This window comes from Lissotriton vulgaris, chromosome 5 (assembly GCF_964263255.1).
Source record: "Lissotriton vulgaris chromosome 5, aLisVul1.2, whole genome shotgun sequence".
Classification (NCBI taxonomy): Eukaryota; Metazoa; Chordata; class Amphibia; order Caudata; family Salamandridae; genus Lissotriton; species Lissotriton vulgaris.
Genome location: NC_141693.1, coordinates 115,328,659 through 115,344,227, shown reverse-complemented (window position 1 = coordinate 115,344,227; position 15,569 = coordinate 115,328,659). Strand labels below are relative to the sequence as shown.

Sequence of the window (15,569 nt, the reverse complement as noted above, 5' to 3'; positions counted from 1 at the left end):
ATATCTACCCCTCTAGACCTTCCCCTCCAGAGGATACCATGGATTTCAACCAGATCGTTCACAGAACCGCACAATACAATGGGGTTGACTTATACACAGACCCTGTGGAAGAGGATTTTTTAATAGACACTTTTGATATTTCTCATAAGTCCCCCTCTATTCTACCTATGCTCTAAGGAGTAATTAAACATGCACCGGAAGTGTTTAAAGATCCGGTTAGAGCTAGGGTTATTAACCCCAGGATAGAGAGAAAATATTAATCCGCACCCCATACATTAAGGGCCACATACCGTTGGACTCCTTATTGGTCTCGAACGCCAGGAAAAGGGCTAAGTCGCAAATATCAGGGGACGTTCCACCTCACGACAAAGATTCCAAACTCTTGGATGCTTGTGGTAAACGTACAGCGTCACAAGCAGCTAAAATGTGGCGTATCGCCAACACTGAAGCTCTGTTAGCTAGGTATGATAGAGCACATAACAACAAGCTAAAGGCTCTATTGCAACACCTTCCGGACATATATAAAACAAATGCCAACGACCTCATACAGGAGGGTAAGCTTATTACGAACACCTCTATCCGTTCCACTCTAGATGTAGCAGACACCGCCTCCCGAGCTATCAAAACAAGTGTCCTTCTGCGTAGACATGCTTGGCTTTGCATTTCAGGCTTTAAACCTGAAGTACAAACTTCCATCCTTAATCAGCCATTTGGCGAAAAACACTTGTTCTGACCTACAGTGGATTCATCTCTGGAGAAGATGGAAAAAGACACTGACACAGCTAAATCAATGAGAGCCTTCAATCACAAGCTCCCAGATGTTCTTTTCATTGCTCCTTTTACAAAGGCACCTCCAGAGGCTGCTCCTCTGACAACCCCTCCACCTCTTATAAACCTCCCACCCAGACCACATTTACCAGAGGTTATCAAAGAGGAGGTTACAGAGGCAAGACCCCTAAACCTCTACATACAATCAGACCACTTTCACATGGTCACGCTTCAACATGTCCTTCCTCTGCTCGCACAAGGGAATTTCCTTGCCACTCTAGATCTCAAGGATGCCTACTTTCATAGTCCCATTCGCACCTCTCACAGGAAATATCTCAGGTTTGTAGAGCACGGTCGGCATTATCAATTCAAGGTACTCCCAGTCGGAGTCACCACAGCACCCAGAGTCTTCACCAAGTGTCTAGCAGTAGTAGCTACTCAGCTAGGAAGGCAGCATATTCATGTCTACCCCTACCTAGACGACTGGCTCATAAAAGCCAAGTCATACAACCAGTATGTACACCACACTCATGCCACAATCCAACTGATGCATGACTTAGGGTTTACCATAAACCACCAAAGTCTCACCTACAACTGTCCCACATACAACAATATCTCGGGGCTACAATAAATACCTCAAAGGCACTTGCATATCCCAGTGCAGCCAGGATAGCAAGCATACAAAGCCTCGTCACAAAGTTTCAGCCGCAACACTCTTCCAGCCTGAGTGTTCATGCAACTCATAGGGATGATGGCCTCTTGCATATTCATAGTACCTCACGCAGGACTCCAGATGCGTCCCCTACCAGAATGTTTAGCACGTCAATGGAACCAAGCTCAAGGTCAGCTGACCGATCTGGTGTTGGATGATGGTTGCACGCATCACGCTCTGCAGTGGTAGAACACCAAAAACCTTTCCAAAAGGCAACCTTTCATCGAGCCAGTTCCACAGATTGTGCTAACAGCGGACACATCGCTCTCTGGCTGGGGAGCTCATCTTTCCATCATACCATACAGGGCAGATGGACACCCAAACACAGGTTGCTCCACATCAATCACCTAGAGTTACTAGCCATAGTCCTAGCATTGAAATCGTTCCAGAAACACATTCTGGGCAAAGCTGACCTAGTCCGTACAGACAATATGACAGCAATGTATTACATACAGAAACAAGGCGGGACACACTCCCTGCAACTCTCCAAACTAGCACGAAGCATATGGAGATGGGCTATTCCTAAAAAAATTAATTCTCCTAGCCCAACACGTTCCAGGAGTCCAGAACAGCATAGCAGATCTGTTAAGTTGTCAAACGCAACAGACTCATGAGTGGGAACTTCATCTGCAAGTTCTTCAACCATTTTTCCAGTTGTGGGGGCAGCCAGAGATGGATCTTTCCGCCACACACAAAAACGTCAAATGCCCAAGCTTCGCCGCCAGTTATCTACACTCATTGTCCAAAGGCAATGCGATATGGATGCACTGGTCAGGCAGATTTGCATACGCTTTTCCGCCTCTCCCACTCATTTCCACTGGTAGTGCGCAAACTGCAGCAACACTCACTGACTCTCATCCTAGTTGCTCCAACATGGGCCAGACAACCGTGGTACACCACATTACTAGAGCTATCTGTAGTCCTGCACCAAAAACTTCCTCTCCCTACACCTCCCAACCCAGAGCCAAGGAGTGATCAGACACCCAGATCCGGCACAGCTCAACCTAGCATTCTCGCTCCTGAAGTCCTAGAGTTTGGTTACCTTAACCTTCCCCCTGACTGCATGAATGTTATCCGAGAAGCTAGATGCCTCACCACTAGAGCTTGCTATACAGCCAAGTGGAAAAGATTTGTCATATACTGCAACAATAACAACATCAATCTCTTAGATGTGTCCATCCAACACATCATAGGTTACATGTTACATCTCCAAAGGTCTAACCTTGCATACACATCTATTAGGTTACACCTTGCTGCTATAGTAGCCTACTTACAAAACAGACATTTGTCACTATTCAAAGTACCTTCCATCAAAGCCTTTATGGAAGGACTCAAAAGAATAATTCCACCCAGAGTACCACCCTCACCTGTGTGGAACTTAAATATTGTTCTCACAAGACTAATGGGTCCTCCATTCGAACCTCTCCACAAATTTGCAATTTCTCACATGGAAAGTCGCTTTCCTAGTGGCCGTTACTTCCCTTAGAAGAGTCGGTGAGCTACAAGCACTTACTATTCAAGAATCATTTTTATAACTCCTTCATAATAAAGTGGTTCTCAGGACAAATCCAAAATTCCTTCCTAAAGTTATTTCTCCCTTTCATCTCAATCAGTCTGTAGAGTTGCCAATATTTTTCTCACAACCACAAACAGTAGTTCGCTATGTTCCAATCATTATCTTACCCTTGTTGTCCCTTCGATAGTAACCTTCTTGTTTGATGTGCATATTTGATTTGTTTGGGTTGTTATCCCTTTGATGATTGTACTGCAACTTTTACCTTCCTCTCCCTCAAATTGTAAAGCGCTCTGATATCCTTCGGGATAATTTTCGCGCTATATAAAACTTTATAAATAAATAAAATAAATAAATAAATATATTATGTTGACAGGACTAAATCATTCAGGAAAACAAAGCAACTGTTTGTTGCTTTTTCCCCACAACATAAAGGTAATCCCATCTCAAAATCAGGAATAGCCAGGTGGATAGTTAAATGCATTCAAATATGCTATCAAAAAGCTAAACGCACTCTAACAGTTCCCCCCCAAAGCACACTCTACGCGTAAAATGGTGGTATTCATGGCTTTCCTAGGGAATATTCCTCTTGAAGACATATGTAGGGCATCTACATGGTCTACCTTACACACTTTCACTAAACACTATTGTGTAGACGTGCAAACAAAGCAGCAAGCTGCTGTAGGCCAGGCTGTCATTAAAACTCTTTTTCAGACTGCTGCAGCTGGTACAGGTGACCACCGCTAGAGGAGATACTGCTATACATCTATGCTAAGATATGAATTCAGCAGCCCACATGCCTCAAACGGAAAATGCTACTTACCAGTATGCATCTGTTCTTGGCATGTAAGGCTGCTGACATTCATATCGCCCACCCTCCTCCACGGGGCCTGTTGGAGCCGCAGGATTCTCTTTTGCATGGCCATCTCTTACTTTACTATACTCCATCTATGCCATAATGGCGTAAAACAATCTGAGGATGGAGAAGATGCCCATGCGCACTGCAGTCCAGGGGAGGAGTCACATATCTCGTGGTACTTCGAAGACTCTTCCAGGACAACAAGGTGCAATCATCCGGACCCAACACTAGGCGGCGATCTATGCTAAGATATGAATGTCAGCAGCCCTACATGCCAAGAACAGATGCATACTTTTTTATTCGTTTTACTTTTTCAACTCCTCACAGTACATATAAAGAAGCCCCAACAACTGAATCTAAGCATCTATTCGATGAACTGTTTTGAGGCTGTATCCCCATCTGTGGGTCTGGAGCAGGTCACCTGGTATTGGCCACCCCAATACCACATGTCTGTTGCTAAGGGGGCGTCACTGGGGCAACAGAGGTAACACAGGTGCATATATCTATCAACCAGCATTATCCCAATGTAAAGTAAACCAACTACTTATTTGACCCCCTTACTGACTCCTTACTTTCATTAAATGTCCCGCTAAGGTCTCCTTTTTCTGGGAATGACCCCTGTGTCTGGACATGCTTCATGTGCTCCTTTGATGTGCCCTGATGATGTATCATTGTGGCTCCTGTTCCTAATAATCAACAGTTCAAAAAGCCTAAGTGGCGTACCTTCAGAAGCATTCAATTATTCAATTGTAACCGGTTTAGTTTTTTGTGCAGAGCCTCACTGGACAATGTGAATGGCCTGGCACATTTATGTGCAGTTTCGGACTTGCCTATTGGCAGTCAAGCAGTGCCTGAGAGGCTGGTCTGAAAAATCAGTGTGGGGCTTTTCCTTGGATGCCTGAGCCTGTTTTATGATCTGCTGGGCCGATCTTTGCTGTCAATTTCCCTGATATTAAAATAAACATTACCTGCAGCAAGCTCAGAGCCACACGGTCTTCCATCCCTTGCAAAAATAAGTATACAGTGTGTCAAATTAAAAAAAAATCCAAATGAAAAATATGGGCCACTTCATTTTTTTATTAGCTATATAATTTACTAATGGGGGGCCCTTTTATTTTGGTGCCTAGGGCTATTTTCTATCCCAGTCTGACCCTGCTCATTAGCATATCAGCTAGGATCTTGTAACTTGTTATGGCCAAGCATAGTCAGCCTTTCTGACATGCTAATATTTTTGGACAGCTCGTGTTTCTCAATAGACTTCCAGGACTCTACTTGACTTTGTATTCTGGCATTCCAAATTGTCTGAATTGTGTGATTCTGCACATCAGCTCTTTGCTCTGCCAAAATTGGGATTACTTATATTCCAGCTATGGAAAAATACACTGCCAGGCTTTGAAGGAGAAAGACTGCTGGCTGAGTGGTGACTGACCTCTCCCACTCCAGAGTGCAACTTAGTCTGACTTTTGCCTTCGTTAATTTTTGATTTTTGAAGTGCCAGCTAAAATTACCCTGAAATAATCCTTTCAACAGGGTGTCATCCCACATATCTTTCACGGGAATTTACATCATGCTACAGGGATAGACTCATGATAATTAATTTTTCATAATCCCTTGCACAAGCTAAATCAAACGTATAAGATTTTCAAATAACCCGGGAAAAGCTCTTTCCTCTTCAGGATCTCTGCCCCCTGCGCTCCAGTTCAGCCCAATCTATTCGGTATAGCAAAGGAGCTCAGGAGTCAGGCTGAGATCACCTCTTGGAAAGGTCCATGGATACCAGTACCATGTAGGTTACCAAACTGCAGTTTTGCAGATTCGTGTCCACTGATCTGTCCTTGCGGGTTTGTCATATAATCCATTGAAACCAAAGCTTGGTATTTGTTGGTTATTAATAGACCAGAATAGGGCTCCTCTCTTCTGCTCAAAGTGTCATAAGCATGTTAGCCACTTAACCTACTCTCAGGTACCCAGCATTATTTATTTCAAAGTAGCTAGGTCAACTTATACAGCAGATTTGGTCTTTGTAAGTCTACCAGTTTGTAGAATTTGAGTTTCATTTAGTCCACTATCCCTGACGTCTAATCAGCGAACTATGGTTGCATTATCTATACCATTATATGAAACTCCACTCTATAGTTTGGCTGGTTGTCCTGTGCAGGTAAATTGCTAATTAATATTTATTCTTTCCAGCCTCGTAATGGTGTCATTGCGGCAACTGATTAGTGGGGTTTGTAAGTATCTTATTGTTTGACACAGGGCTGGCTGTTATATTGAACATTTACCATTTGTAGATTTTCTAGCTCCGTGTCAAACCCACTGGGAGCACAGGTCTACATTACACAAGCATACATTGGTAGGTAGTTGAAATCTTTGTTTTTTAGGTGGAATTGTTTCATTGGCATTGGTATCAAAATTTTATTTCACAAAAGCATACATTTCATAGATTTCAGTCTCCTCCTTTAACATCACTCCTCATATTATCACATTTCTACTTATCCCATGTTGCACTTTATTAATCACTTTTATCTTGTATGCCATTTTAACTTTCATAAACTCTCCCTCCCGCCCTCCATACCACCCTCCCTTCCCAAAAGTCTTCAGACAAAGGTGCAGAAAGGGGGATCAGCATTTTTGGTAGCACACCAAGCCACAGATTTGTCCTAACAGAAGGTGTATTCTGTGTTCAGTTGAGTCATGCCTAGCTGCCAGAACAAAATCACAGATTTTACCCTTGGGATAAAAAACTTTCAATTGCTGCCACTCAAACTACATGCATGAAAGCAAAACATGCGCAAATTCGCTTCCGGGACCCTACCCTGTGACAGTAGATCCTTCCGTAGGAGCAGCTTGATGGGAAGATCGATGCTCATTCTCAGGAGTCCGGGATAATATATTTTCTGTGCCCAATCCAGAGCCACAGGAATGACTTGGGCTCGGTTGTGCCTGATCTTTTTGAGAACTGTGGGCAAGTGTGGTATCGGCAGAAAGGTGAACAGAAACTGGAGTTCCACTCGAGACTATAGCATCTCCGTTCTCCTTGCAAACTCCAGTGGCCAGAAGGGCTGACATTACGAGTTCTCAGCTGTAGCAAATGGATCTAACAAAGGTTTTCCCAATCGCTGAAGAGACATTGCACCTCCTTCAGATGTAGACACCATTTGTGATCCACTAGGAATTGACGGCTGAGTTTGTCTGCTCTGGCTTTCAGCGAACCTGCCAGATGTTCACCTACCAGGAATATCCCTGACATTCCAGCCATGTTCAGAGGCACAGGGCCTCCACATGACGGTGGTGTTGTCTGTGAACATCTGAACCAGCCTTGACTTTTTAGAAGGAAGACAGGCTTTCAATGCCAGCCAAATCACTCAACAAATTGATGTGGAGCAGAGTCCTCTGATCTCCACCTCTTACAAGGCTGCGCCAGGATTTAGGAGACCTTGAAGTCTGATGCGTCTGAGTCTGTCTCACTGAAATTCAGGATAGAGGCTAAATCATTGGAATCATAGCCTGAATATCCAGGATTACACGCTCTGGAGGATAAGCCTGAAACTGCACTGTGTCCAGAATGGCTCAGATAAAATGGAGCATATGAGAGGGAATCAAGTGTGACTTTGGCACGTTGATAGTGAATCTCAGTAAATGCAGGAGGTCTGCTGTAGTCTGTTGCTGGAAGACAAGTGCCTGGGGTGAGCCTGCCTTAAACACCCATCTGCCATGGCACTGGGAAGACTGGAACCCCCGAGCTCCACAGATGTGCTGCAACCACTGCCATCACTTTTGTGAACATCTGAATGGCCAAAAAGGAACACAGTGAACTGAAAATTCTTGTGGCCCACTGTGAACAGCAGGCAGTGCCTGTGGACAGGTACGACTGTGATGTAAAAGTAGGCGTTCTGCAAGTCCAGCGCCATCATCCAATCTCCAGGATCAAGGGCAGACAGAACCTGAGTCAACATCATTATCTTGAAATTCTCTTTCAGGAAGAAGTTGAAGGAGCAGGTCTAAAATAGGGCAGAGGCCAATGCCCTTCTTGGGCACCGGAAAGTAGCGGAAATAGCAATCACAGCTGACTTCTGCTGCTGGCACCCTCTTAATGACTCCTTTGACCAAAAGAGCCTGCACTTTTTGCCCTCTGGCTGTGTGTCCCACTAGGCTTTTTGTTTCCGTGCCCACAAAAGGACTGAGGAACCTGTGGGCCTTGGTGTCTGTGCAGCAATGGACATGGTTAGTAGCGCTACCATAGCCACAGAAGGGGCGAAAGGCAGAATGGAGCTGACATGGGTCCATGGTGAGACCCAGCAACCGGGCTTTGGTCTGGCTGTCCTTCAAGTGCTTCAGAAAAGGCTGCCTCATCGCCAGAGAGGTCCTTGCCATCGAAGGGCATGTCCATAAGTTATGCCTGGACTTCCCCGAAAAGCTAGTAGATCTCATCCAGACATGACATCTGAATGCAACTCACGACGCAATTGCTCTGCTTAGCAAGTCTGTTGTATCCAGTCAGCAGCAAATTGTGAGCTGTGCTGCATCTCTGCCATTGGCAATTGCCTGTGTACATATCGCTCGAGCTTCCTCCGAGAACATGGGCAGCATATGCGCATCTGAATCCCAAACTGCGGGGGTGTATCAGCCTGAGAGGCATGTGGTGTTAACCAACCGCAATGCAATGCTCGTGTAAGAGAATATCCTCTTGTCAAATGTATCCAACCTCTTGGATTTCTTATCCGGTGGTGTGGTACCAAACGTATCACTTGGGAGATGGAGTCCTGGGCAACCAGATTATCCAGAGTGGGTTGCTGGGTGAAGAAAGCTGGGTCCCCCGGAGCAGTCCGATGGCGCAGGCAGTTGTCCTGCTCATAGTATCCCCTGTGCATGGCTTGAGCCGTGCCTCAAGTAGGACATCTGTGACTGCTTCATTAAAAGGAAGGAGAGGTTCTGTGGGGGCAACACTGAGCTGAATCACCTTTTGTCAGGACGCTTGTCTTGACTGCCACCGAGTGAAACGTAAGTTTCAGAACCTTAGCTAACCTCCTCACCACCATGGCAAATGAAGCTCCTTCCTCCATAGCCACACTAAGAGGAGAGGGGAGACTAGGCCAGTGTCTGGGAAGGGGTCCAGTACCTCATGCCACTCTGCGGGCTCTTGTAAGGGGTTCTGGTAGATATAATGACCCGTAGATCCTTCCCAATTATACTCCTCACAGGGCTTGTCCAAAAAAGTAGATCCTGGCTCTGACTTGGAAGGTCCAGTTCCGGCAAGTGCTGGAGTTTAGGTCTGGCAATGCTGGTCAGGTGCTGTATCTGATGATGGGATCGCGTCCGTGGCGCTAGGAGAATCTATGGTTACTCCTGGTTTCTTACTGACCTTGAAGCGAATTATGTTTCAAGTTTTGGGAAACTGTGAAACAATATAAAAAGAGACAGTTTCATCGTGCAAGAGGCATTAACATTAAGTATAAGTGAGAATGCACAAACATTTCATGTGCTGTAAAATATATAGAGAAACACAAAGCATATGCCTACTTTCTAAGAAAGATATATGTATGCTGCATATGAGGGCACAAGAAGCGCTCCATCCATTCTGACCCAAAACTTCTTGAGTGACTGTGACACTGATGAAGTCCCTCTTCCTGTTAGCTATTTTATGTTTTTTTTTTACTTTAAAGCTGTCTATTTATTGAGAACACAAATGAACAGAGGATATCCAGTATAACAATGTAATGAGCAGTGCCCGCTCTAATGCTGAAAGCACACATTATTTGAAAATGTTCGTTCTTACAAGCATTGGAGCTACACCTCATGCTTAAGTGGGTGCATCGGAGTAGTTTCCCCATGGACAATTTAGATGGGATAGGTCTCAGTCCTCTCTGTCTCACTCACCCTTACGGTTCTCGATAAATCAGGCAGACTGGGCAGCGTACCTGGCCTATAAGCAAAGTCCTCACTCACTCACAAAGAGCATCAGAAAATATGCAGCTAAATCTCATCTCATATATCTTCAAGCAAGACGCATCCTGTCCAGCTGAGCCAGGCCTAACTGTAGTCCGCCTGTTGGCTGATCCTGCCACCCTTCTAAATGAAGTTCTAGAATGCTACCACTTTTAACTCCCAAAGAATTAAATAAAAGTTTCCAAAGATATTGTTTGTAAATGCCTTACTTAACTTTGGGAACTGAAGGAAAGGAAAGCATATTTTTAGTCTTCTGTCAGATGGGTCATTTAAACCCATGTGCAGTTATTTTAAATGTATAATTCGACATTTGCTTTTATTCTAGTAGTTGTCCTTGAGTGACTGATTCATAAATCAGTGTTTTCTCTTTTTTTTTATTAAGGTAAATGTAGTTAATTAATTAGTGATGAAATGCACAACAAATACACTTCAGCATAACGCTAAACACAATCAAGTTCAAAAGTATGTATCATTCAGTTTCTAAGAGTTTGTCTTTAAATGTATGAATTTAGATATTGAACTATAGTGTATGCTTAGCATGTTAGTGAATAAGGCTTCATTTACAGTGATCTTTCAAAGTGCAGCAGGTTGTAAGAAGCATGCAGTTTTCATTGACCTATGGATTCTGCTTTGTCATTCATGTTTTTTGGGGTGCAGGTGTATGGTGGACGATCTCGAACAACGTCTGAATCATCCACACACTCCATGGGGTCAGGAAGACGCAATTCAGCTTCAAAACAGCCATCTCCACCCCCCATTCCTGAAGTTGACACAAGCCAAAAGCAAGGGACTAGCAAAGGTTCAAAAGTAGAATCGTCCTCTCAAAGGGTAAGCTCCCCCTGTAACAGTGTTTGAACACTTTTAGATGAATATCTTCAAATATTTCCCTTTTTCACAGCAAAAATATAATATAATATATGTTTTAGCTGCTAATTGGCACATTTATTTTAGCATTGGTCTAGGTCAACATATTTCCATTTTATGCACTATACCCAACAACTATGAAAGCATTTTTATTCCCTTCTAGGATCAATGTAAGGAAATTACTCTTTTGTATGGTTACCCCCAGTTTTCAAATGATGCAGCTGGTGTTTCGACTCAGAGTGCACTGAAGAGATGCTAATCAGACCTCAGTGCCATTGCCCTGTCCCTAAAGTGTATACCGAATTGTCTGTACCCAATTAGAATTGGCCAATTTATCTGTAAATCCCTAGTATATGGTAAGCTGGTTCCCAAGGCATATAAGCTAAAGGGATACCTCGGGGCTCGCAGCACTGGTTGTGCCGCCCTGGAGCTCCCTCAAGTAAAATGAGTCCCCCAGTCTGCCACTGCAGACTGGGAGAGCAGTTGTGCGCTGATAGCCCGAGTTAGCCATTGAAAGCAATGGACATACAGTGTACATGTCCTGACAGTATACAGTAAAAAAAAAAAACGTTTTTACAGTGAAAAGTCTTGGTTTACCAGCTACCTCCTGAATGGTGTGACCAAAGTGATCACTTCAAGTTATCAAACAAATTGTTGCATGGATCCTGACTTTTTTCTCAAGTCAAAATTAATGTAACTTGTTGCAGGGTGCAGTTTTTAAAACTCCTGTGCCTCCCCTGGCACACATGGAGCCTGTTCCACAAGACCGCTTTCTGCCATCCGGGAGAGACGTGCCAACAACTCTCAGGAAGGAGAACAATGATTGCAGGCCCTCAAGGTGTTCTCTCCCCCTGCAGGAAGCCCCTTGGCTGTTATCCCTAAAAGGCAGGCTTCAAAGGAGAATCCGCCTTTGAAGGACAGATAGGTCACACTAGGGAGGTGGGCTGCCCCATTGTTTAAGCAGAAAGGCTGACCTAGGGGAGATGAGGGCAAACCAGTTTCACCAGAGTATGTAGCCCTGAGGTAGCCACATCCCAGGAGTGAGCTGGGGAAGTCTGAACACTCAAAGGGGTCTCTGTATCTTAGCATTGGGCAGAATGGTGCATCCTGGGATAGCCAGATTCCATACTTCTCAGGAAGCGGTGACTAGGTGGGAGGGAAACTGACAAATGATGATTGGTATCACAGAAAGGAGGAACGCATGGCTTAGAATCTCAGGCTTCAAGCCAGCACACTGAGGATCTCATCCTGGGACCCTGCACCTCTGCCTGGAACATCACCTGGTGGCCCTCCGCCCTCGGGAACCCACCCAGATAGACCACATTCGGAACCTCCGCATCATCCTTGACTCCTCCCTCTTCATGAACCGCCAGATCAACGCGGTCTCTTCCACTAGCTTCAACTGCCTCTGCATCCTCCGTAAGACCTTCAAATGGATCCCTCCCGATTGCAGAAAGACAGTCACCCACGCACTCCTAACCAGCAAACTGGACTACGGCAACGCCCTCTACGCCGGATTCGGCAGAACTCTCCTACGCAAACTACAAACCATCCAGAATGCCGTAGCCAGACTTGTCCTCGGGACTCCTCATCACAAGCACATGAGCCAACACCTGCGAGGCCTCCACTGGCTTCCCGTAAAGAAGATGGTCACCTTCAAACTCCTCACCGACACCTTGAAATCCCGCAAAACACCTTCAAATCCCTCAACATCTTTGGACCCAAATCCCTCAACGAGAGTTTCCTTCCACGTACCAAAGAAGAACCTCTGCTTTGCCTACCTCGCCCTTGCCGACGTCCCTTGCATCTGCAGATCCAAAACCGGAGGAAGAGCTTTCTCATACATCGCTGCCAAGAACTGGAACATTCTCCCGGTGAACATCAGAAGCTCCCAGACCTTGCACAAGTTTAGTGCGCTTTACAAACCCCTGATTGATTGATTGAGCAGTGCAAAGTAACATCATTAACTTAGCATTCAATGGGGAGCAATTGTTTGGAAGTGTGGTTGATGAACAGTTCAATCAATTAAAAAAGATAGCGAAACTGCAAGGTCCCTGGGGCTATACAGTTCAGAGGCATGCGCAGAGGCACATCATCAAGGAGACCAGCAGGGAGAGGTAAACACCACCTACTACCTCACATCAAGGTTACCAGCAAGCGTACCAAGCTGGAAACCAGGGTCCACAACCGGGACAGCAGCAGAGCTGGCAATAACAAGGAAGAGTAGCCTTTCGAGGGCGTCCCCGTGGCAGGCCAGCCACAAAGAGGTGGACAACAAACCTCTACTAAGTGACTGCACTCACAAAAAGGTACACTCAAGAACAGCAGCAGTGAGGGTACACCCAGAAAAACAATATATACAAAGAAAAAGACAAACCAGTTTACAGTTCCTCCAACATACCACCCCAGTAGGAGGCAGACTAAGCTTGTTCCTGCAAAAATGGGGGGAAATAACCTCCAACAAATGAATTTTAAACATAATACAGTACAGTTACTGCATAGAGTTAATGAAACTACCTCCAAACAGGAGGCCAAAGCAAAAGAGACATTCAAAAGAGACATTCAAAAGAATTATCTCACCTAGTCAAAGAACTGCAGGAACTACAGGGAAAACATGCAATAGAGCACATACCACACTGAAAAATGATAAACTGAGTATATTCAACATACGTCCCTATTACAAACGTGGAGGAAACATTGCGGCCAATATTAGACCTAAGGTTTCTAAACAAATTCATAAAAACACAAAGATTCAAAATGACTACACTGCAAGAAGTGCTACTTCAGTTGCAAAAGGGAGATTACATGGCAATAATAGACTTAAAATATGCGTATTTACACTTCCCAATGAAAAAGAGGCTGTTAAGATTTGTTGTGTACAAAAAACACCAAAAATTTAAAGTACTCTTTCGGACTAAAATCAGCACCAAGAGTGTTTACAAAGTGCCTAGCAGCAGTAGCAGCACATCTCAGAAGGCAGGGGATTTATGCTTACCCCTACTTGGATGACTGGTTAGTAAGCGCAAACTCTTACAGTCTATGCAAACAGCATATACAACAAGTGATAGAGACACTAGTTCTGCTGGGCTGCTCCATACATTGGGAAAAATCATCAATAGAATCCGAACTCATAAAGGTGTTCTTAGGCACAGAGATAAATACAGTGTTAGGGAGAGCATTCCCAAGCGAGAAAAGGAGATCAGCCTTATTGAAGGAGACTCATCTATACCAGAGGGGGCATCATCTGACAGTGAGGACCGTGGGAAAATTACTAGGAATGATGGCCTTATGAATTCATTTAATTCCCAACATTCGTCTACATATGAGACCATTTCAGGAATGGCTCCAGACACAGTGGTCACAAGCAAACGGGAGTTGGGAGAATCTAGTGGTTGTCACAGAGTTCATCAAGAGATTGCATGGTGGAGCAAAACAAACCTAGCACACAGGAGACTTTCCACACCTCCAACTCCCACATTGACCATAACAGATGTGTCCCTAAGAGGATGAGGAGCACACATGAACAACCTCAAAGTAAGGGGATTGTGGACACAGCAGGATGCAGTGAAACCTATCAAAATCTTGGAGCTAAAAACAGTATTCTTAGTCTTAAAAGCCTTTCAGAAAAAGGGTGTTGATACAAACAGATAACACAATGTTTTACATAAACAGAATAGACATTATAGCAATACACCTACCAGGAAAAGACAATATAGAAGCCGACAGACTGAGCAGACAAACATCATCCCACGAGTGGAAACTAAAACCGAATTGCAAAAGTTTTTCACGAAATGACACCACAAATAGATCTATTTACAACACCCTAAAATGCAAAATGTCAAAACTTTGCATCCAGGCGACCTTGCAGTCGGTCCCTAGGGAATGCGCTATGGATAGACAGGTCAGGGATATTTGCTTACGCTTTTCCCCCAATACCGTTAATGAACATAGTGATCAGCAAATGTACGATCCGCAAAATGACAATGATACTTATCGTACCACAGTGGGTCAGACAAACTTGGTTCTCATAAATAATGGAAATGTCTAAAGGAACAATGCGAAAACTTCCAAAAAGAAAAGATTTGCTAACAATGCAGAACGGGAAAGTGCTTCAACCGGAACCAAAGCGGTTAGGCCTAGCGACATGGCTCCTGAGGACTTAGAATTTGCACATCTCAAACTTCCAGAAAGCACAATGGCTCTCCTGAGAGAAGCTAGGAAACCAACAACAAAAAAATGTTATAGAGCGAAATGGAAAAGATGCACACACTTTTTCCTTACTTTCTTTCAAGAAAGTTTACAAAAGAAAAAACTGTGCTAACCGACTTGCACCTGAGTTTGCTGAGCCCGGGCGTTATATCAGAGAGCTACTGGGACCCTCACAAGGTGATTTAATAACCCAGGGAGGATTGGTGTGTGATCTCGACTGTTGGCGTCTGGCAGTCCAGTGGCTACTAGACTTTGGCCAAACCTGAGAGGACCTTGTGTGACGTCGACCCTGCAAGCATCTTTGTGGACCGAGGAATCCCTGTAGTAAGACCACCATCGACCGCTTCGCAACCACAGCATCCTTGGGGCATCTTCACCATCCTTCATCCCTTGCATCAGGACCACTTCTTAGGAATCTATTGAAAACATGAATACAGTGCCTGGAACTGTTTAAAGACTGATTCTTCTGGTGAGGTAACGGTTTCTAAGGACCTTGCTTGCCCCCTGACCAAGTACTTCTACCGAACCACATTGACAGTTACTCAAGTTTTCCTTGAAAAAGTGTCCATGTGTCAAATTTGTTGGATTTGCCCAGGCTTGTTTTTGGTTCATTGAAAATGCTTTGATTTAATATTTGTAAAATTCATATTTCCGGAGCTCTCCAGTGGATCTTACTCTTTCTAGTGTCTATATATTTT

The 15,569-nt window shown here is 44.4% G+C and overlaps 1 protein-coding gene across 7 annotated transcripts in view; it reads left to right on the top strand.

Moving 5' to 3' along the window:
• The window catches only part of SEC16A (SEC16 homolog A, endoplasmic reticulum export factor), a 478,800-nt gene that overhangs the window by 284,709 nt on the left and 178,522 nt on the right, over positions 1-15,569 (top strand). For all 7 annotated transcript variants that reach the window (XM_086921035.1, XM_086921033.1, XM_086921029.1 and 4 more), the window contains one exon: positions 10,456-10,626. In XM_086921035.1, coding sequence (XP_086777161.1) covers positions 10,456-10,626 — 171 coding nt within the window. The remainder of the gene's footprint in view (positions 1-10,455; positions 10,627-15,569) is intronic.